General features: G+C 40.3%; 1 protein-coding gene across 1 annotated transcript in view; it reads right to left on the bottom strand.

The window, feature by feature from the left end:
- The window catches only part of IMPG1 (interphotoreceptor matrix proteoglycan 1), a 157,108-nt gene that overhangs the window by 28,415 nt on the left and 104,937 nt on the right, over nucleotides 1–23,756 (bottom strand). The window contains exons 14-15 of the mRNA XM_086316885.1: nucleotides 6,655–7,196; nucleotides 3,464–3,683 (exon numbers count right to left, since the gene is read on the bottom strand). Of these exons, the coding sequence (XP_086173011.1) occupies nucleotides 3,464–3,683; nucleotides 6,655–7,196 (762 nt within the window). The remainder of the gene's footprint in view (nucleotides 1–3,463; nucleotides 3,684–6,654; nucleotides 7,197–23,756) is intronic.

The raw sequence follows: 23,756 nt of genomic DNA on the forward strand, positions 1-23,756 counted from the left end.
AGTCCATCCTAAAGGAGATCAGTCCTTAATATTCATTGGAAGGACTGATGCTGAAGTTGAAACTCCAATTCTTTGGCCACCTGATTGGAAGAACTGACTCATTTGAAAAGACCCTGATGCTGGGAAAGATTGAAGGCAGGAGGAGAAGGGGACAACAGAGGATGAGATGGTTGGATGGCATCATCAACTCAATAGACATGAGTTTGAACAGACTCTGGGAGATGGTGAAGCCTGGCCTGCTGCAGTTCATGGGGTCACAAAGTGTCAGACAAGACTGAATGAATGAACCATAAAATAAAGCATATCAGAAGGTGCTCATTAGAAGGTCTTTGAAGGAAAAAGGAATAGCTTTGATCCCAGCATTGTTGTAAGGTGATCATCCTTGGCCATTGGGCATGTTCCTTTGGGCAGGGACTTTCACATTTTTACAGTTTATAACTGTGGTGAATGAACGGTGATTGTTTTGGATTACACGTGTGTAGAAGATGGTCACGGTTTAATGAATCTCAGCCAGTTGCTGGTTACATGGGTGACTCTTCACTTTGCTTTCTGTGAAATGACTAAACCAGCGAGGTAGGAGGAAGCCCAGGCTTCTCCCACCTTGTCCAGCTCCCTGTCGAATGGAAGGAGCATTTCTGGGGGTAGATGGCACAGTGGCTTCTCACTATAAATAAGATCCCTTCTGAATACTGGATTTATCCACTTTGATTTATGTAGTTCATAAAGTTCTTTGTTATTTATTTTTAACTTTTATAAAATAATTTTTGGCTTTCTAAATCTGCTGTCTTCCAACCCACTGGTTTAGGCAGTACTTATGTCCTGGCTGGCTCACAGTAGTCATTCTTGGCAGACCTTGTCCATCTATCCATCTGTCCATTCATTCAATTATTCAATGAGTCTCCAATGTATCAAAAATTCAGAGCTTCTGAACTTTCCAACTGTCTAGCCAGGCGTAGAGTAAGATAATGTCCCAGGCTGCCCAATGCTCTCTAGCTTCCGCTACTGTTCTAATTAAGTAATCAGTATAAATTTGGCTTCAGTAAGGACCAGGTGGCACTAGCAGTAAAGAACCTGCCTGCCAGTGCAGAAGACATAAGAGATGCGGGTTCAGTGCCTGGGTCAGGAAGATCCCCTGGAGGAGGGCATGGCAACCTACTCCAGTATTCTTGCCTGGAGAATTCCATGCAACCATAGGGTTGCAAAAGAATCGGACATGACTGAAGTGACATAGCAAGCATGCAGGGACTGAAACCCATGTTAGCACTGTCTCATTTCTCTTGCTCTTGGCTTCTTAGAGGAAAGGCTACACAGCAGAACTGGTCATGAGAAATTAGTGAAATAATTTCAGTGGACCCTCCACGCAAATACCTTGTCCTGGTACTTTTCATTGGTCCCACTGGTACCCTGTTCATATCACAAAGTATTAGCTCATTTACTAATGACGATGCTATCATATTAACCACTAACATTTGTTAGTCAACTACTGTGTATCAAATGTTACGCTAAGTGTTGTAAATATAATTTTGATTGATCCTCGCAACTGTCACTATATCCATTTTTCCAGTTGTGGAGATGGAGTGTTGCTGTTAGTGAAACCAAGCAGGACACTGTGGAGCTCCTGGCTATGGAAGCATTTCTGTGTCCGCTGTTTCTCGTTTGTAGGGAACAGACTCCAGCCAGCATGACGTGCCCTGAGTTTCAAAGGGCAGGTTTAAACAGTCCTAATCAGGGGAGGCAGAGGGTGCTGAGACAAGGGAGGAGCAGTCAGGAAGCAAGGGTGCAGCCTTGGGGCAGGGTCCTGGTTCTGCCTCAAGGGATACACAGAACTGTGTCTTTGAGCTCTTCTGCAGAACTAAAACCCAAAACAAACGGAAGATGTCAGCATTCTTCCTTCCAGAGAAGATCAGAGAATGATAACCTCAAGAAGCTCATCTAGAGAGCACCTGAGGACAGATGAAAGAAACTCCAGAAGCTTATCAGGGGACCTCTTAAAGCCAGAATAAAGGAATGTAGGCCTGGTACAACCCAATCCTTATCAGCAACCCTGCCCTTGAACGATTGCTATAAAACTCCTCACCAAATCCTGCCCCCAACTCTGGATTGGGACACAGTTTTGAGAGGCATGCGACTGCTGGCCCCCTTTGCAGTAACATTATTCTTTTCTACTTTCCCCAAAGTTCTGTCTCCGAGATTTCATTCGGCACGCATGCACAAAGACTGAGTTTTCAGCATCAGCAGCATACAGATTCAGGACCATGGTCTTACAGAGTCGTGACTTTGTGCAATGCTTCCTTCCAGCATCACTAGGGTCTCTTGAGCATCACTGGCAAATGCATCACCAGCTTCCTGCCCTCTTTCTAAGAGGTGCCCAGTTTTCCCCTGCCTCAACTGGGCTCCTCGTTTGATCTTCTCCTAATGTTGGATGAGTCTCTCTGTTGTCTGTCAGCTCCGCAGGGGAGAAAGGAAGGGAGAGGATTGGGCCCTTGCCTCTCTTATGCCAAGTTCTCTCTATATATGTTTCTGTTTTCAATTGACTGGAAAAAATTGGTCTTCCTGATTTCAACCGGCAAGGACCCCCTGGAAGTTTTCAGGGGAAGAGGAGGTATCTTACTAGTGTTTAGGAGGTCTTTGATTTCCTAGGGGGTCCAGAGGGTTTGCTTAGCTGCTTGTGTTCAAAGGTAAGTGCTTCAGGGCTCAGCACCTTCAGGGCTTTCTGTCTTTTTAATAATCCTATTTACTAAGGTAGGAGGCAATTTTCTTAAAGTTGCTCAAAGTTCTGCTCTGTCAAAGATAAGTGTCTCCCAACAGAGGCTTTTTGTTTGCATTTTGCCCAAGGCCTTTCTCTCTGCCTTCTTTGTTAGTCTGGGAAAATCTAGGGAGGATGTTACAGATCCACTTCACTAATTCATGGCCAATTAGGAAGCTTTGTTTTGAACCTGCCTCGAAGGTCGCTTTGCCAGTGGATTTGGAGCCTTGCCCACTTGCAGTCTGGGGAATTAAAAAATTTCCTTCGGTTGGTTAGGAAACAGAATTTTGAAGCTAATGGTGGAAACAGTTCCCAATTTGGGCATAGCTTCTTACACTGGTACAGTACACTGTGCTTTATTATCAGAACAAATGTTCGCTTTCTATTATGTAGCTTCAGGCTAAGCCCCTGTATCTTTAATTTTTTTTTTTTTTCACATCTAACTCTACTTTGTTTTAACCTGCACACATAGATGGAGAAGGCAATGGCACCCAAGTCCAGTACTCTTGCCTGGAAAATCCCATGGATGGAGGAGCCTGTTGGGCTGCATGTCTTAGGGCGCTACCTTTCTTCTATATTGATTCATAGCTTCCAAAAAATTATTTTGCTAAATGCCATTATAAGTTGATTTTCGTTGCCTCAAACTTGAGCTGCATGCTTAAACAAACAAGCAAAACCAAAAACACTCCCACAATTTTCTGGGTTGGATTCTTTTACCTGGTTCAACGTCGAGAGAGTAGCTATCTATTTCCAGATCAAGTTGTTGGGCTGCTGTGGAACGAAAATCCTCCAAGACACCTCGCACAGCCTTGGTGAGGTTATATGGCACTGATTTAGCAAACCTCACTTTGCTATTCACAATCACGCTCCCATTTCTGAAGTTAAGTATCTCAAGTTGCTTAAAACCCGTAAGATTGGATCGCAGATATGGAACCAGCTGCAAAAACAAAAGACGGTTTACCCTTAATGGTGTTGCAAGTGCTCAGCTGCTGCTAATTCCATTTATACTCACATTTCATTATCTGAGGCATAAATTTCAGTTCCTTTTTTATATTTGTGTTTGGACTTAATGTGAAACCAGAACACCACTACTTAATGATCTGTTTGCAGTGATTATGTCCCATATTTCCACTTTTATGTGTATTGAGATGGATGGGCAGTGATTTTCTTCATGATGAATTGCGAGAACAGAGGATTGAAAAAGAAATCCTGGTCAACACTGTGAGCCAAGCAGGGATGCCAGGTTCAGTTATTAAAAAAAAAAAATCCAAGTAAATAAAAACATGTTCCAAACTGAGCAGTAGCAGATTGACCTATGCCTGGTAAATGGAACATCTGTTTGGAAGCAACCAATTTGAAATGACCTATTGAAATAAACAACAGCATAAACATGGGCTCATTGGTCTGTTCAGGGGGTTTCATGTCAACACAAATTCCCTGCAGTGGAAACTGTGAAGAACTTGGTCCTCAGGAAACTAGGTGTCAGTCCTCAGATTGCTGCTAACCAGACATGTGACTTCATCAATCCACATAACCTACTAAGTTGTACCTCAGTGCTCTTATTTGAATTGTGAGGGAGAAAAAAAATGGCTCCCTAAGGACCTTTTTCAAGCTAGAATTTAAGTATCTTGAAAGGATGCTTCAGGGAGTTGTGCTTCACATTCCTCCATCTGCCTCTTGAGACCCACAACCAGCCTTTTTTTTTGGCCATGCCCCATGACACATGGGAACTTAGTTTGCTGACTAGGGATCTGAACCCTGGAAGCACAGAGCCTTAAACACTGAACTGCCAGGGAATTCCCCACAGCCATCCTGCAGATCACTTTTCAGGAATGTCTGAAACAGTGATGTCTGCTTTGTTCCTGGCTCTGAAAGTGGGACCTCTCCTTCATGAACTGACACCCACAAACCCAGAGAGGACACAGATACAACCTATTATCTCCCAGGCTTGGCCCAGACCTACTTTCCCTTTGTCCCCATCTCCACCCCACCAGATTCTGACCCAAACCCACATGTTGGTACCACCTCCAGTTAACCGCCTCCTCCAGGTTATTATGAAAATAAAATGAAATTGTATACAGAGTGTGGAATTACTCTCTCCTATTTTCTCCCATGTACTTTAACTAGACTCATTCTTTGTGTCTTAACATTGCTTTGCCCTCTAGTGAGAATTCCCTGTCCTCACTTCATGTGCAGACAACTAGTTGCTCCCTTTCCCCAAATCCATTCTCCTCTTCTTCATGGCTAAGAGGCTGCCTTGCTACAGCCGACATTTCCCACCCTCCTTTGCAGCACGGTGTGGCCACACGACCAATTCCCACCAATTGGATATGAGTGAAAGAGGTGTGGGCAACTTTGGCATCACTTGCTTAGGATATTGCTTGCCCTGGGGTTCCTCACTTTCCTCTTCTCACAGAGAAGGGAAATAGAAACAGAGATGTATCAGTTACAATGATTCTGCATGCAGCACATCAAAGGAGACACGAACATGAAGAACAGACTTTCAGACTCAGTGGGAGGACAATGTAGGATGATTTGAGAGAATCGCATCAAAACATGTACATTGCCATATGTAAATAGATGACCAGGGCCAGTTCAGTGCATGAAGCAGGGCACCCAAAGCTGGTGCTCTGGAAAAGCCTGGAGGGGTGGTATGGGGAGGGGTGTGGGAGGAGGGTTCAGGATCGGGGGGACACATGTGTACCTATGGCTGATTCATGTTGATATATGGGAGAAACCATCACAATATTGTAAAATAAATGTCCTCCAATTAAATAAATAAATAAAATGATGTACCAGTGATCCAGCTTTGGATGTGAGAGTGAGGAAACACCCCTGGGGTTGGCAGAGTTATAAGATGGAGGGAATGTGAGTCTGTGGATGACTCTGTAGAGCAGAGTTGTCCCACCCACCCAGTAAAAGAAAATAAACTCATATTCTATTTAAGTTACTGTATTCTTGATTTCTTCATTATGGCAGCCTAGATGTATCCTAGTTAATACACCTGGACTTGGTACCCTGGGACTCTGTTCCTTGAGATTGTCCCAACATCAACTCACCTCACTTGGGGGAGGTGGGTATAGCACAAAGTCTTATTTAAAGTTCACTTGAAAAATTGGTTTTAATGTGGTTTTAATTTGCATAGTGATTTAACTTACATGGAGCTTACAAATATTTTTTTCTTATTTTCAGAAATTCTATAATCTTTGTGATGGGCATTGTGTACTTGAATTTAATTATCCATGCCTGTGAGAGGTTCATAGGTTAGCAGTTTTCATATCGTATGTATTTCTACAAAAGTACATGAAGAAACAAAATAAATATGTGATTTGGGGGGATGTTTTGTAATCAGAGTTATATGCTTTTTGATGATGATCTCACTTTCTTTGTTAGTGGTTGGAATGCTGAGCCATTTTGTCATTTTATTTTTTTGTTGGTTTGTTTTATAAGAACATAAAGGAACTAAAAAAAAAAAAAAGATTTCTTATACCTGAACACTTGACCTCATCTCTTCTGGACTTTTCTAGCCTTGAACCCTTTTGTCAGATGGCTGGAAAACAGAATGAACTTAGGAAAAGTCTGCTCATATTATTTATAAATTCCAAGTTCAGTTCTTGAGTGGTTATGTATTATTCCCAGGAAAACGAAATCTAGAAGAACTATGATGAAAAGGTCTTAGAAATAAGTTTGTTCCCAGATAGCTGAGTGGCCGCCTCGTGCATCTACCATAGAATTCTTGCCTGTTGGATCCAAATCCATCTCAACACTCCAGTTGAATGCTATCAGCAACAGATAGCTCAGAAGCTTGTCTCTTCCGAATTGCATTGCTCAAGACAGCAGTGATTACATTATAAAGTAACAACAAAAAAGAAAGGAGACACACAGAGTTGTAAGCAGTGTCCACTCACCAGTTGTGTGAATCGCTGCTCCAGAGCTTGATATTCAAGCGAGCTCTTGTTAAACAGGTCAGTGGAGAAGGGCACATTGGCCACACGCAAACTGAAGAACACCACCAACTCTCGGCCCCTGGCAGCGACAGTCATGGCGCTGGTGGTGATGTAGCGCAAACCTGGGTCAGGAGTGATGTTCTCCAGGAAATAATCCAGGCTGGAAACATACCCACTGAATCCTGGGACCTCAGAGGAGGTAGGAGTCTTAGTGAGATCCACTCCATCTAAGTATTCCATTGTATCTTGGCTGCTGGTACTCAACCAGTCTTCTGAAGATGTAGGCAAGTGTGAAATTTCCGGAACCAATGGGCTGATGGCAGAATAATCATCAGTGGGGACAGTAAGCCGTGGGATTAGTACTGTCTGGTCAATGGACATTATGTCTGTGGCACTTTGATCAGTCTGAGGAAAGACGCTTGATGCAGTAAAAAAAGGTAGAGTTTCTGATAGGGAGGTAGAGGTCATAGCAGGTGGAGACCAACCATCCATGGGTGAAGCTCCTGAGACCAGTTCATTATGTCCAAGCATCCCCACAAAGAATAGAAGGCAAAAGAGAAAATCCAAAGTTAAAATTAATCTTGGAAAAGATAGCATTTGAATTAATTATTTTAATATCATATTTGGTTTTACTTATTTTTTAATTTCTAGATTTTTTCCAAGTTTTATTGAGATATAATTGACATACCTCACTGTATAAATTTAAGATGTATAGCATAATGGTTTGACTTACATATACAATGAAGTAATTACCATGTTTCATATCATATTTCAAAAAACAAATTGGTACAGAAAGGGCAGGCAGCCCTATATCCACACTTAGGGATACAGAGGCTAGGTCTCTGTAACCATTTTATTCAGGTCCAAAACTTGTGGATATGTGCGTCTAAAAGAGCACCAATTGCCTAGAATTTTAGGAATTACTGCCCAGTGAGACACAGCACACACAGGGACCAGGTGGTAAAAAAATGACTAGGTCAGCAGGTGGTACACACCACAGATGGCTTTGGCATAGACTTGGATCCCACATACCCATCTGGAACTCTCAGCCAATTAGTTGGGCACTTTTGGCCTGGAAATTTTGTTCACTTTCCAATCATGCAAGCCTGAATTTTATGCAATTGGCTTTTTTGGGATCACAGTGATCACATTTTGGTAGTTTTACCAATCAAAATTTAAATCATGTTTTTCCAAAATTGGATAATCTAAATGAACACTTTCCCTGTTTGCAAAATAATATTGAAAGTGTGAAGGTGTGGGTTACACACAAATAATTTGAACTTTGTGTTGGCCATGCAAGTAAATAGTTGATACTATTTAAAGGTTTTTTCATTCCTACATGATTATATCTTGATAATACTACGACTTTGCATTGCTTTCTTGAGTAAGTACATATAGAACTACTGAAGTCCACTCCCTTTTTGGTGAAAAATTAAAATCAATAAGTATTTATGAACTAAGAGAGTGGTTATATGAAGCTTTCAGATAAAGAGATTGGTGGGTTATTAAAATATTCCACTAAACCTAAATTTCACAGCCACTGGCAATATTTAAGGCATTAGGTAGATCAAAACGGGGAGCTTTCTGTGATTACTTTGGTGGTGTTTTGGCAAATATGTGGGAAAGCTGTGCTCAAATTCAAACACTAAGCATGATGAATGGACTGTCTGGAGGCAGATATAATCTTTGGACTCTCAGTCAGCTAATTTACAAGAGTGCAATCACCCAAACTGAAATTCCAAGTGATAAACAGCTCGGAAAGGTGGAATCATATTACTTTTATTAGTTTCTTAAAATAAAAACTGTCTATGGTGAATTGTAAGCAGATTTCAAAGAAGTTCCTCCCTTTCTTTCCCCCTTGGAGGATGCCTAGGTTTGTCTACTATCAGAATGAAGTTTCCTAACATCTAAGATCTTTCTGGATATACACTTGTAGTTTTATTCACATCTCCATTGCTATGGACAGAATGTTTGCCTCCTCCCAAAATTTATGTGTTACAGCCCTCATCTCCAGTGTGACAGTATCTGAAGGAACAGTCTTTGGGAGGTAATTAAGTCATGAGGATGGAGCCCTCATGAATGGAATTAGTGCCCTTATAAATAAGAAGAGACATGAGAGATGATCTCTCTCTGCCATGTGCAGATACAGCAAGAAGGCGTCTGTGTGTTAACTGGAAAAAAGACCCTCACCAGGAACTAGATCAGTCAACAATTTGATTTTGGACATTGTAGCCTACAGAACTGTGAGGAATAAATTTCTGTTGTTTAAGTTACCCAGTCTATGATGTTTTGCTATATAGCAGCCCGAGCTGTCTAGAATACCTGTGGAGGGATCTGGGATGAGTGAATTGAACCCTTTGAGTACTATCAGTGGCCTCTTGGTGTTATGGAGAAACACATTTGAATTCATGCTCCTGGCATGCGATCTCAGCACCCCTCCAGGTGACCAGGGCCAGGGAAGAAGACCAATGATATATGTCTTCATTCTTCTCTGGGTCAGCATTGCACTACTCACTCACACCTTTTCTACTATACAGACTTGAGTCAGATTAAAACAGTCTGCAGCATTACGTTGAGTGAGTGAGTGAAGTCACTCAGTCGTGTCAGACTCTTTGCGACCCCATGGACTGTAGCCCGCCAGGCTCCTCTGTCTATGGGATTCTCCAGCCCAGAATACTGGAGTGGATTGCCATTTCCTTCTCCAGGGGATCTTCCCAACCCAAGGATCGAACCCGGGTCTCCTGCATTGCAGGCAGACTCTTTATCCTCTGAGCCACCAGGGAAGCCCTACAGCATTATGTTATCAGCCAACAAAAATGACTTTCTTTTCCCCTTTGTAGCCTCTTAACATTAATCATTCACATTCACAATAAACCCAACCAAGTTGGTTTCACTGATAGAACAGTTGGCTATTTAAATGTACATTGGTAGGTGAAAGACAGGGTCCCCACTGGAATATACTTACACTAAATCATCATTTCTTTATCTGAAATTTAAACTAAGTTGGTTGTATTTCTCTTTGCTGAATTTAGTATCCCTATCTAAGTGTGATTTTAAAAGACTCCTTATATTCTCTCAGCTTGATATGGAAACCAGTAAGGCTATAGTCAGAGACTGACAGAGACTGAGGCAGAACTGTGTCTGAGCGTCTCCTGTGGAGGTACAGGTCAGCAGTGGACTGCCACAGGGGCAGGGGCTCTGGGTGCAGCAGACCTGGGTATGGCATTAGCCCTTTTGGAGGAGGTCTCCATTAACCCCACCATAGAGCTGCCAGCACTTACACAGGACTGGGAAATAGACTCTTGGAGGACACAAACAGAACTTTGTGTGCACCAGGACCCAGGAGAAAGGAGCAGTGACCCCACAAGAGACTGACCCAGACTTGCCCGTGAGTGTCCAGGAGTCTCCAGCAGAGGCATGGGTCGGTGGTGGCCAGCTGCAGGGTTCGGGGCAGTGAGTGTAGCAGTACATGCATGGGATCTTTTGAAGGAGATCCCCATTATCTTCATTACCTCCACCATAGACTGGCACCACATAAATAGCAGGGAGGGAACACAGCTCCACTCATCAACAGAAAACTGGATTAAAGATTTACTGAGCCTGGCCCCACCCATCATAACAAGACCCAGTTTTCCCCTCAGTCAGTCTCTCCCATCAGGAAGCTCTATAAGCCTCTTATCCTTCTCCATCAGAGGGCAAACAGACTGAAAACCACAATCACAGAAAACTAACCAATCTGAGCACATGGACCACAGCCTTGTCTAACTCAATGAAACTATGAGCCATGCTGTGTAGGGCCACCCAAGATGGATGGGTCATGGTGGAGAGGTCTGACAGAATGTGGTCCACTGGAGAAGGGAATGGTAAACCATTTCAGTATTCTTGCCTTGAGAACCCCATGAACAGTATGAAAAGGCAAAAAGATAGGACACTTAAAGATGAATTCCCCAGGTTGGTAGGTACCCAGTATGCTTCTGGAGATCAGTGGAGAGGTAACTCCAGAAAGAATGAAGAGACAGAGCCAAAGCAAAAACAACACCCAGTTGTGGATGTAACTGGTGATAGAATCAAAGTCTGATGCTATTAAGAGCAATATTGCATAGGAACCTGGAACATTAGATCCATGAATCAAGGCAAATTGGAAGTTGTCAAACAGGAGATGGCAAGAGTGAACACTGACATTTTAGGAATCAGCGAACTAAAATGGACTGGAATGGAAGAATTTAACTCAGATGACCATGATATCTACTACTGTGGGCAGGAATCCCTTAGAAGAAATGGAGTAGCCATCATAGTCAATGAAAGTGTCTGAAATGCAGTACTTGGATACAATCCAAGTTTCCAAGGCAAACCAATCAATATCATGGTAATCTAAGTCTATGCTCCGACCAGTAATGCTGAAGAAGCTGGAGTTGAACGGTTCTATGAAGACCTACAAGACCTGCTAGAACTAACACCCAAAAAAGATGTCCTTTTCGTTATAGGGGACTGGAATGCAAAAGTAGGAAGTCAAGAAACACCTGGAGTAACAGGCATATTTGGCCTTGGAGTACAGAATGAAGCAGGGCAAAGACTAATAGTGTTTTGCCAAGAGAACTCACTGGTCATAGCAAACACCCTCTTCCAGTAACACAAGAGAAGACTCTACACAGGGACATCACTGGATGGTCAACACTGAAATCTGATTGATTATATTCTTTGTAGCCAAAGATGGAGAAGCTCTATACAGTCAGCAAAAACAACACGAGGAGCTGACTTGTATCATGAACTCCTTATTGCCAAATTCAGACTTAAGAAAGTAGGGAAAACCACTAGACCATTCAGGTATGACCTAAATGATTATATGATTATATGATTAAATCATTAAATGATATAATGATATAATTATAAATAATCATATAATTATTTGATTATAAATAATCATATAATCATTAAATGATTATATGACCCCAATCATTCAGGTATGACCCTTATGATTATACAGTGGAAGTGACAAAGAGATTTGAGGGATTAGATCTGATAGAGTGCCTGAGGAACCATGGATGGAGGTTTGTGACATTGTACAGGAGACAGGGATCAAGACTAGCCCCAAGAAAAAGAAATGCAAAAAAGCAAAATGGCTGTCTGAGGAGGCCTCACAAAAAGCTGTGAAAAGAAGCAAAGCGAAAAGCAAAGGAGAAAAGGAAAGATATACTCATTTGAATGCAGAGTTCCAAGGAATAGCAAGGAGAGATAAGAAAGCCTTCCTCAGTGATCAGTGCAAAGAAATAGAGGAAAACAACAGAATGGGAAAGACTAGAGATCTCTTCAAGAAAATTAGAGATACCAAGGGAACATTTCATGCAAAGATGAGCACAATAAAGGACAGAAATGGTATGGACCTAACAGAAGCAGAAGATATGAAGAAGAGGTGGCAAAAATATACAGAAGAACTGTACAAAAAAGATCTTCACCACCCAGATAATCACAATGGTGTGATCACTCACCTAGAGCTAGACATCCTAGAGCGTGAAGCCAAGGGGTCCTTGGGAAGCATTACTATGAACAAAGCTAGTGGAGGTGATGGAATTCCAGTTGAGTTATTTCAAATCCTAAAAGATGATGCTGTGAAAGTGCTGCACTCAATATGCCAGCAAATTTGGAAAACTCAGCAGTGGCCACAGGACTGGAAAAGGTCAATTTTCATTCCAATCCCAAAGAAAGGCAATGACAAAGAATGTTCAAACTACTACACAATTGCACTGACACGCTAGTACAGTAATGCTCAAAATTCTCCAAGACAGGCTTCAGCAGTATGTGAACCATGAACTTCCAGATGTTCAAACTGGTTCTAGAAGAGGCAGAGGAATCGGAGATCAAATTGCCAACATCCACTGGGTTATTGAAAAAACAAGACAGTCCCAGAAAAACATCTACTTCTGCTTTATTGACTATGCCAAACTATCACCACAAACTGTGGAAAATTCTGAAAGAGATGGGAACACCAGACCACCTGACCTGCCTCCTGAGAAATCTGTATGCATGTCAGGAAGCAACAGCTAGAACTGGACATGGAACAACAGACTGGTTCCAAATAGGGAAAGGAGTACGTCAAGGCTGTATATTGTCACCCTGCTTATTTAACTTAAATGCAGAGTACATCATGAGAAACGCTGGACTGGGTGAAGCACAAGCTGGAATCATGATTGCCGGGAGAAATATCAATAACCTCAGATATGCAGATGACACCATCCTTATGGCAGAAAGTGAAGAGGAACTAAAGAGCCTCTTGAAGAAAGTGTAAGAGGAGAGTGAAAAAGTTGGCTTAAAACTCAACATTCAGAAAATGAAGATCATGGCATCTGGTCCCATCACTTCATGGCAAATAGATGGGGAAACAATGGAAATAATGGGCTCCAAAATCACTGCAGATGGTGATTGCAGCCATGAAATTAAAAGACGCTTACTCCTTGGAAGAAAAGCTATGACCAACTTAAACAGCATATTCAAAAGCAGAGACATTACTTTGCCAACAAAGGTCCATCTACTCAAAGCTATGGTTTTTCCAGTAGTCATGTATGGATGTGAGAGTTGGACTGTAAAGAAAGCTGAGCACTGAAGAATTGATGCTTTTGAACTGTGGTGTTGGAGAAGACTCTTGAGAGTCCCTTGGACTGCAAGGAGATCCAACCAGTCCATCCTAAAGGAAATCAGTCCTGAATATTCATTGGAAGGACTGAAGTTGAAGCTGAAACTCCAGTCCATCCAATCTCCACCTGATGTGAAGAACTGACTCAATTGAAAAGACCCCAATGCTGGGAGAGATTGAAGGCAGGAGAAGGGGACGACAGAGGATGAGATGGTTGGATGGCATCATCGACTCAATGGACATGCGTTTGAGTAAGCTCCAGGAGTTGGTGATGGACACGGAGGCCTGGCATGCTGCACTCCATGGGGTCGCAAAGAGTCGGACACGACTGAGTGATTGAACTGACTGACTGAAGGCTATAGTCAATTCTTTCAAAATAAAACTTTCTTAGAAACCTTACCACCACTTATAAATGTATTTTAAATAATTATGTTTTCATCAGATTCTTATGTAAAACACATGGCAACAGTAAAAGCCATTCTGATCTTGAAGTTTTTACTCTGCATTGGAGATGGCAAGCACAAAGAGCCAAGGCCATTTATTTCATCATGAGGGATGCAAAACAGATCTAAAACAACTTGACTTTTTAGGTATTATGTCAAAGAACATTATGCAAGTTAAAAAAAAGAAAAACAAAAACAAAGAAGACGTTAAATTCCAGGAAAACAGAAAGTAAACATATTTCGGGCAAATAGGTCTGCTGTGAATACATAATGTAAACACTGAATATTGATTCAGTAATAGTTGTTACCATACTGAGAGGGAAGGGTGTTGTAGAACCTCAGATTTCTAATTGCAGTAATAGGAAGTCAGTAAATAATATATGAAACAGACGGCTCAAAGGATATATATCATTTAGAAATAAGGCAAGAATAAATACCGGAAGAAAGAGCGGAGTTAAAAGGGAGTACTTTTGGTAAGAGGGCCTGCACAGAAGGGAAGTGTGAGGTAGCAAAATGCCATATTTGTCAGAATACTTTAATACGATTTGGCTTTAAAAAATTTACACTTTTTATTTGGAGGCGACTGAATATTCAAATGCAGTTCTAAGAACAGTAGAGAGGGGCATCAGTGAAAATGGCAGAGGAAGAAACTCCAAAAGTGAAGTTGTCCTTCACGTTTGAAAGTTACAGGTAGCAAGTAATTGTGATACAATAAGAAACACATATTTATCTCAGCCTCCAGTTCCTGACACAGAGCTCCTAAATTTCTGAACCTTGGGCAGCAGCAGCTGGAAAAGTCTGTAGTCAAACCTGTTTCAGGGAGGAAGTGGGAGCCGTGCATGTTTGCTTGCTTCCCCTGTGCTAAATCCAGGGTGATGATCACAGGAAGGGCTTGGTGTTCGTTTAAAACTTCTTCTTTCCTTTTCTGTGGCTCTGGGGGACTTGTGAATGATGAATGCCATTGGCTGCCAGAGCTGGGTGACTTGGGAGCCAGTTCCTCCTATGGCAGCCCTAAAAATTGGGAAAGCTCAGTTTATAACTTGTTGATCAGAAGTACAAGAGGCACCTTGGCACTTTGGTATCTATGGTAGGGGGCAGTCTTGAGGATCTGAGTTCTTTATCTGGGGGCTCTGTACCAACTGCAGGTGTTTAGTGTCATAAATGAGTTGGAGGACACCCAGTTGATGTCTGGAAAGCTAAGCGTTGGTTGATGTAGGAAAATCCCCTACACATTTGATTTTAGAAGTGCTGTGAATAGAAAACTAGTTCGTTTAGTAGCCAAACCCTCAGGAACTTTGATACCCAGAGCCCTCCTCGAAGCAGTTACTTGATGATGCATTCCAGCCAACTGAAAGATAAATCAAAACAGAGAACTCAGGAATGGAGAAGCTGTGATAGCAGGTTTGAGATTGAGCCTTAAATTCATTTAAACGTGGAAATTTGTCCAAGAAGCCATAGGAGTTGTAGCAGCAGAATCAGTTTTAAATTTATAAACCTTGACAAAGTATAATAACTCACCTAATTATCAATACTTGGGATACAGGGAGTGAAGACGGCTGGACTGTGAGTGTTCTGATAATCCTGCCTTTTATAACAATACATCAAAATGCTGCTTAATGTTGGTACATAGACAGTAAATGTGATAATGTCTCAAATTAATATTTTAGGTAATCTTTTTTAGCCTTTAGGGATCTTTTAATAATGAGTATCTCATAAAGTAAGGAAATATTTATCTGAAATTCAGCAATTTCTTAGGTTTTATCTCAGTTTCACTTTCTTATGTTAAAGTCAAGTAAAATAAAATGCAGTCCATTTTATTTGAATAGCATTCCAGAAACATTTCATATTTGTAAAAGCACTTCATCTAGCCTATCTTTTAAAATGTATTGAGAGATAGCTGGAAAGACAGATTTAGCATTTAAATATTTGTGAGCAGCACAGTTTTAATATTATTTTATTTTCTCTTTTTGGTAATTTTCTTCATTCTCTAACACTTTAAATAATGAGCATGTATCATTTAAAAATATTTTTATAAGTCTATTATTTAGTCTCTTAACATAAATATATGTAATTTTTTTCTTGGTGAAACTTGAGGTCACTGAAATCTCCAATATTATCTTTTTGTGCACTGTGAAATATATAAATACACATTACATAAATAAACATTTACAGAAATATACAGTTTTAAAAGTGTTTCCTGTGGATGTTATTTTAGATTTTATAAACCAGATAAAAAATATAGCTCCTTGGTTAACTGAGGTAAATGTAAATTTCACATGTGCCTACTTATTATGTAAAAATCTTATGCAGAGAGTCACCACAGAAGTAAAAATATTTTACTACCAAATCTTCATTACTGTTAACATTAAACTAACACTTCAATTAAAACTGAAATTGTTAAGCAATTTAATTCCTACACCTTGGAGGACCTCATTGTGCCTTATTACTATTTTAATTAGATGTTTCTACGGGGTTATGGCCTCAGAATCTAGTCTTAAACTCTTGAGAGGCAGGGGGAGGGATAGATTGGGGGTTTGGGGTTAGCAGATGCAAATTATTATATATAGAAAGGATAACAATAAGGTCCTAAGCACAGAGAATTATATTCAATATCTTTAATAAACCATAATGGAAAATAATATAAAAAGAATATATATATACACATTATATATATATATATATAACTGAATCACTTTGCTGCACAGCAGAAATTAACCCTACATTGTAAATTAACTATACTTCAATAAAATAAAAAAAAAAAAAGAATATTGAGAGACAGGACTGAAGATGAAATGGAAGAAAACTAATATTTATTTGACACCTGTTATGTTCTAGGTACTGGAATATTAAAAATAAACTTCATTTACTTTAAGGCATTTTATACATTTCCACAGGATTTAACACTTTGCACTCACTACTTGATGTCTTTGAAATATCTAATTATGTCTTAAGTGATTAAAGTGAGTAATTAAGAGAAGTGATTCAAGGCTATGAAGATGAAGGTCCTCTGACCAGAGGTCATCATCAGAATGAACTATGGCTGTCAGTGTATTTTAACAAATCAAGCAAGGCACAGTTTTTTCAAGTTTAGTTTGTTACAGTTTTCCCTCATTAAACAAAAATGCCTAATCTATGATATCTTATTACACCTAAACCCTGCCTCATATAATATAAATAGTACAGAGCTCTGAGTCACACCTGACTACTTCCTCTCTTCCTTGTAGTATAATTTCTAATAGCTGTCAATTTAGAAGCTTAGAATCAGCCCTTTAGGAAGAAATTATGAGTATGACTTGGATAAAAAGAACAACAATCCTTGGTTTGTTGATGACAATAAAATTTCACCGAAGAAGTGAATATTTTGGGCTAAATGAAGTAATTGTGACAGTATTGTGGTAGTGATTGAGGATGAAATGGGAGGAAACTAATATTTATTAGTTTTAATAACATGGTCATAGTTTGGTTCTGAATGGCTTCTGAATCATTTATCCCAAGATTATTGAAAAGGTGTTTTTCCAGCTTTGACTTGCAAAGTGAACTAATCAATATATTTTCTCTCTACTAATAATTTCACATGTGCCTGAGGGAATAGTAAAGATTACAATTACATAAAATGTGCATTTGGGACTGTGGAAAGCCCACAGCACATTACCTGATATGGTAGCCTCTCATGGGGTTACTGATGAAACTACCTCCTGTTATTAGGATCCCTATAGATTCCCCCTTCACACAGCAGAGGGCTGACTTCCATTGAATGCTATGGAAATGATGACGCAAGACCCTGAGGTTAGGTCACAAAAGATATGACTTTTTCCACTTTGCTCTCTTGGATGAATTGCTTTGAGGGAAATCAGTTGTCACGTTGTGAGAACACTCAAGCAGCCATGTGGAGAGGCTTGAATGAGGAACAACTGAAACCTTCTTGTGGGCAATTTGCAAGGTTCTGAGTATGTCATCTTGGAAGCAGATCCATTAGCCCCATCAGTCAAGCCTTAAGATTATCGCCTCAGCTGACATCTTGGCTGCAACCTCATGAGCAGCTCTGAGCCTGAACCACTCTGCTAAATTATTACATAGATTTCGAACCTACAGAAACTGGGAGTGACAATAAATGCTCATTGTTGCTTTCGGCCACCAGATTGTACAATCATTTTTTATTGCAGCAACAATCCACACAGAACCCCTTAAGGACCTGGCATTGTAGGAATTTATGTCTCTCAGTCTCTTACGCTAGCTTTTATAATACCACAAAGGATCTGGCTTTGGTTTAAGATATTCCCTTTCTTTTTTTTTATGAAATTTAAAAAAACTTTAATTTTTAATTGAAGTATGGTTGATTTACAATGCTGTGTTAATTTTTCAGATGTAGAGCAAATAATCCAGTTTTATATATATATATATATATATAATATATATATGGGCTTCCCTGGTGGCTCAGATGGTAAAGAATCTGCCTGCAGTGTGGGAGATCTGGGTTCCTCTCCTGTGTTGGAAAGATCCCCTGGAGGAGGGCGTGGCAACCCACTCCAGTATTCTTGCCTGGAGAATCCCATGGACAGAGGAGCCTGGTGGGCTACAGTCCATGTGGTCACAAAGAGTTGGACACAATTGAGCGACTAAGCACACACACACACATACACATAAACATGTAAATTCTTATATATATATTCTTTTCAGACTCTTTTTTCTTATAGGTTATTATAAAATATTGAATAGAGTTCCCTCTGCTATACAGTAGGTCCTTGTTGGTATGTTTTATATATAATAGTGTGTGTATCTTAATCCCAAATTGCTAACTTATCCCTCCCCCTGCCTTCTCCTTTGGTAACCATATATTTGTTTTCTATTTCTTTGGACCTATTTCTGTTTTATAAATACATTCATGTGAATTATTTTTTAAGATATCATATATAAGTGACATCATATGGTATTTGTCTTCTCTGTCTGACTTACTTCACTTAGTATGACAATCTCTAGGTCCATCCATATTTCTACAAATGGCATTATTTCATTCATTTTTATGGCTGAGTAATATGTCATTATATATGACATATTTCTGTAAAAGAAGATGACATACGTATACATATGTATGTATGTATGTATGTCATCTTCTTTTACAGAAATATGTCATAATCTACATAATATATGCTGAAAGGCTTTATCAGTATTCTAACCTGCAATGGGGACATTAGATGACAACCTCTTTACAGGAAGCTTTTAGAACATGGTGTGTGTTTGTGTTTATGGTGGGAAGAAGGGGAGGACTGAGCAGAAGGAAGGACAGATAGACAGACATATCTTGTGTGTTCAGGAATGTGGTTTCTATCCTCAGTGTTGCTGCTCTGACCTAATTTACCTAATCTAGGTTACCACAGACAACCTCCATGCCAGGTGCCCCCAAGCCAACCAACTCAGTACCCCTTTTCCTGAAAATATTTTGTAATGCTCACCACATGATCCTGAAATGAGCTTCATCAAGAATATAATCGAGCACACACACACTTTCAAAAAAATCAATGCATGGTTGAAACTGTAATATGAACAAGGAGGCGGGGGGATAGTCAGGGAGTTTGGGATGGGCATGTACACATTGATATATTTAAAACAGATAACCAAAAGGACCTACTGTATAGCACAGGGAACTCTGCTTAATATTATGGAACTATCTAAATAGGAAACAATTTATAAAAGAACAGATACATGTGTTTAACTGAATCACTTTGCTGTACACCTGAAAATAGTACAACATTGTTAATCAACTATACTCCAATATAAAATGAAAAGTTCAAAATGTAATATAAAAGATAAAAAATAATTTACAATAGTATAATATGTAATTCAAAAAGCATTACAGCACCACAAGACATAATAAACTAGTCAGATTCAGTATGTACTTACATGTAAACATCTATAAACATCACTTCTATAAACATCTATAATCACCAGGATCTTCCCTGGTGGCTCAGACAGTGAAGAATCTGTCTGCAATGCAGGAAACCTGGGTTTGATCCCTGGGTCAGGAAGATTCCCCTGCAGAAGGCAATGGCAACCCACTCCAGTATTCTTGCCTGGAGAATTCCATGGACAGAGGAGCCTGGTAGGCTACTGTTCATGGGGTCGCAAAGAGTTGGACATGACTGAGCATCTGAGAGTTATCGTTTTCCTAAACATCACTATAAATTCTACAGCTATAGTGGCAGATTCAGATGTTGTATTGGACACAAACACAGTGATCACCACTATGGTAAGAGTAGTACATGGTTTTCTGAATAGGTGGCTAACACTTCATAAAGTTCCCTATACGTATTAGTTGAATTTGCAGAACTTCAGGTTAAGTTAAATTTTGCAAAATGTATTTTGCAAATTATATTTAAAAAGTGTCAGGAAAAAGTGTGAAGGACTTTAGTGTCTTATCTAGAGAACTTTCTGGGTTTTCTGATCTATAGGAGTCCATGCCATTTATTATTTATGCAATCTTTTAGTTGTAGTATACCTAGATCACTGCAGATAGTGATTGCAGCCATGAAATTAAAAGACGCTTACTCCTTGGAAGGAAAGTTATGACCAACCTAGATAGCACATTAAAAAGCAGAGACATTACTTTGCCAACAAAGGTCCGTCTAGTCAAGGCTATGGTTTTTCCAGTGGTCATGTATGGATGTGAGAGTTGGACTGTGAAGAAAGCTGAGTGCCGAAGAATTGATGCTTTTGAACTGTGGTGTTGGCGAAGACTCTTGAGAGTCCCTTGGACTGCAAGGAGATCCAACCAGTCCATTCTGAAGGAGACCAGTCCTGGGTGTTCATTGGAAGGACTGATGCTGAGGCTGTAACTCCAATACTTTGGCCACCTCATGTGAAGAGTTGACTCATTGGAAAAGACCCTGATGCTGGGAGGGATTAGGGGCAGGAAGAGAAGGGGACGACAGAGAATGAGATGGCTGGATGGCATCACCGACTCGATGCACGTGAGTTTGGGTGAACTCCAGGAGTTGGTGATGGACAGGGAGGCCTCGTGTGCTGTGATTCATGGGGTCGAAAAGAGTCAGACACGACTGAGCGACTGAACTGAATTGAACTGAACTAGAGTAATGCAAATTACTCTTGCTTATGAAAGACAAAGGGTTTTTGTCAGGGGGAATATAATTGACTGTTTCCATGTGGATATTGACCAATTTTGCATATACTTGTAAATGTATTTCCTCATTCTTAAATTGCTGATTGTGCGTTGTTTGAATTCTCCTTCAAACTGCTCATCTTACTTGTTGCCTCATTATTAATAGTTAATTTGTAACATACAAAATCTTTGACTTATTTATTTTATATATGAGAGTAATGATTAATGGAAGGTTTTAATAAAGTTTTACATTAACATGGGGCTTCCCTGGTAGCTTAGTGGAAAAGAATCTGCCTGCTAATGCAGGAGATGTTGGTTCGATTCTTGGGTCGGGAAGATCTCCTGTAGAGGAAATGACAACCCACTCTAGTATTCTTGACTGGGAAATCCCATGGGCAGAGGAGTCTGGTGGACTACAGTCCATAGGGTCATAAAGAGTTGGACACAACAACGAAACAATAATAACAACAACTTTAACAGGAGTCAAGGTATATGCTTAGAAATTTATAGTTTTTCCCCTTCATATATATGAATATCTGGAGATGGAATATTTGAATATTTGATTCAATTCTGCTTTTATTCCAATCAATCATTTGTTTAATAAATATTTATTGCATACTGAGTTGTGGCCAGACATGCTCTTAATTTTTGGTTACATGGTATGTACCAGACACAGATCTTTTATTTTTTAGAGTTTTAAACTCATTTTTTCCATTGAAGTATAATTGCTATACAATGCTGTGCTAATTTCTGCTGTACAGCAAAATGACTCAGTTTTATGTGTATATATATACATATATATATACACACACACACACACATTATTTTTATACTCCTTTTCAGTGTGGCTTATCCCAGGATCCTGAATATAATTCCCTGTGCTATAGAGTAGGACCTTGTCATTTATCCATTCTATATATAATAGTTTACATCTCAGTTCAGTTCAGTTGCTCAGTTGTGTCCGACTCTTTGCGACCCCATGAATTGCAGCACGCCAGGCCTCCCTGTCCATCACTAACTCCCAGAGTTCACTCAAACTCACGTCCATCGAGTCAGTGATGCCATCTAGGCATCTCATCCTCTGTCGTCCCCTTCTCCTCCTGACTTCAATCATTCCCAGCATCAGTGTCTTTTCTAATGAGTCAACTATTCGCATGAGGTGGCCAAAGTACTGGAGTTTCATTTACTAACCCCCAATTCCCAGTCCATTTCTCCCTCTAGGCACAATTGTAAGTATTCTACATTACTAATGAAATCTTCGTAAGAACCCCATGAAATAAGCACTGTTGTGGCCATTTCACAGATGGAAAACTGAGGCACAGAGATCAGTTAAAGAACTTACCCAAGGTTGCTAGTGGTTAGTTCAGTTCAGTGGTTCACTGTGTCCGCCTCTTTGTGACCCCATGGACTGCAGCACTCCAGGCTTCCCTGTCTGTCCATCACCAACTCCTGGAGTTCACCCAAACTCATATCCATTGAGTCAGTGATGCCATCCAACCATCTCATCCTCTGTCGTCCCCTTCTCTTCCTGACTTCAATCTTTTCCAGCAACAGGGTCTTTTCAAATGAGTCAGTTAGTGGTTAACTGGAGTTTAAATGCACACAGCCACACTCCAGAACACTCCTCACTTCACTGCTGACACTAGAGTGATGAAAATGGCAGGCCTAGCCCTTGTTTCCAGGGAACTTTTCATCTTCAGGCAGTAACTGTACAGTCAGACGTGTGCCAAGTGCCACCAAAGGGTTCACGCGAGGTGCTTTGGAAGACATAAAGGGAGGCCTGACTCTCACTACCTGGTGTGTCTGTGTTTGTGAAAGGAGGCTGATACGACCTGCCCTGCTGGCTTTAGGGGTGTGGTGAGAAACAAAGCCAAACACGAGAAAGCAAAACTTAGCAAGTGCAATTCTTTGAACCACAAACTGTGATCATTTATAGAAACCAAACTAGTGTACCCTGGAGACACATGTCTGGCTTTAGGAGAGAGTCTCTTCAGAGAACAGCCTTAAGCAATTTTCATTGTGAACTACTAAGATCAAAGCGAGTCATTTTTTAAGAATAATGCAAACATTTTAGTGCAGGTTTGGAAGAAGACTGTTTACCTCACAGAGTTTTCCATAAGAATGTCATGAAAACACTGAAGGTGTATTTAATGAGAATTTTGTTAATTGCAGTAAGTATTCAACATTGATTGAAAAGTCAAACATGTATTTTAAGGGATGATCAGAGGATATCAGAGGAAACTGATTTTTATGCAGACTTGTTTTTCTACCAGTACATGGAAGAAATGCAGTCTAGATAAGAATTTTAGAAGGATGCTGCCTCTTCTTTAGGGGGAAGTACGAAGCTATAAAATCACAGGGGAATCAGATCTAAAATGGAGAATGTCTATAAACCAGTTGGTCTTAAAGGAAATCAACCTTGAATACACTTTGGAAGGATTGGTGCTGAAGCTGAAGCTCCAATGCTTTGGCCACCTGATGTCAACAGCTGACTCTTTGGAAAAGACCCTAATGCTGGGAAAGACTGAAGGTAGAAGGAGAAGAGGGTGACAATGGATATAACGGTTGGGTGGCATCACTGATTCAATGGACATGAACCTGGCTAAATTCTGGGAGATGTTGAGGGACAGGGAAGCCTGGAATGTTGCAGTTCCTGGGGTTGCAAAGAGTCAGACACGACTTGGTGACTGAACAACAACACTGGTTTGGGAATGTGTGTGCTAGCAACACATGCTCTCTCAGGGTAGAACCTGGGCCTTTGTTTAAAGGAGCTCCTTGCCCAGGGACAAGGCACAAGCCAAATAAAGACTCATGCTTGGCCTGTGAATGAGAAGCTGACATTCAGGGGTCAGTTAGTGGTGGTCAGTCACTGGTACGT

Source organism: Bos grunniens, chromosome 9 (assembly GCF_055505025.1).
Source record: "Bos grunniens cultivar Pamir isolate PY7600 chromosome 9, Bosgru_T2T1.0, whole genome shotgun sequence".
In the NCBI taxonomy this organism is placed as follows: domain Eukaryota; kingdom Metazoa; phylum Chordata; class Mammalia; order Artiodactyla; family Bovidae; genus Bos; species Bos grunniens.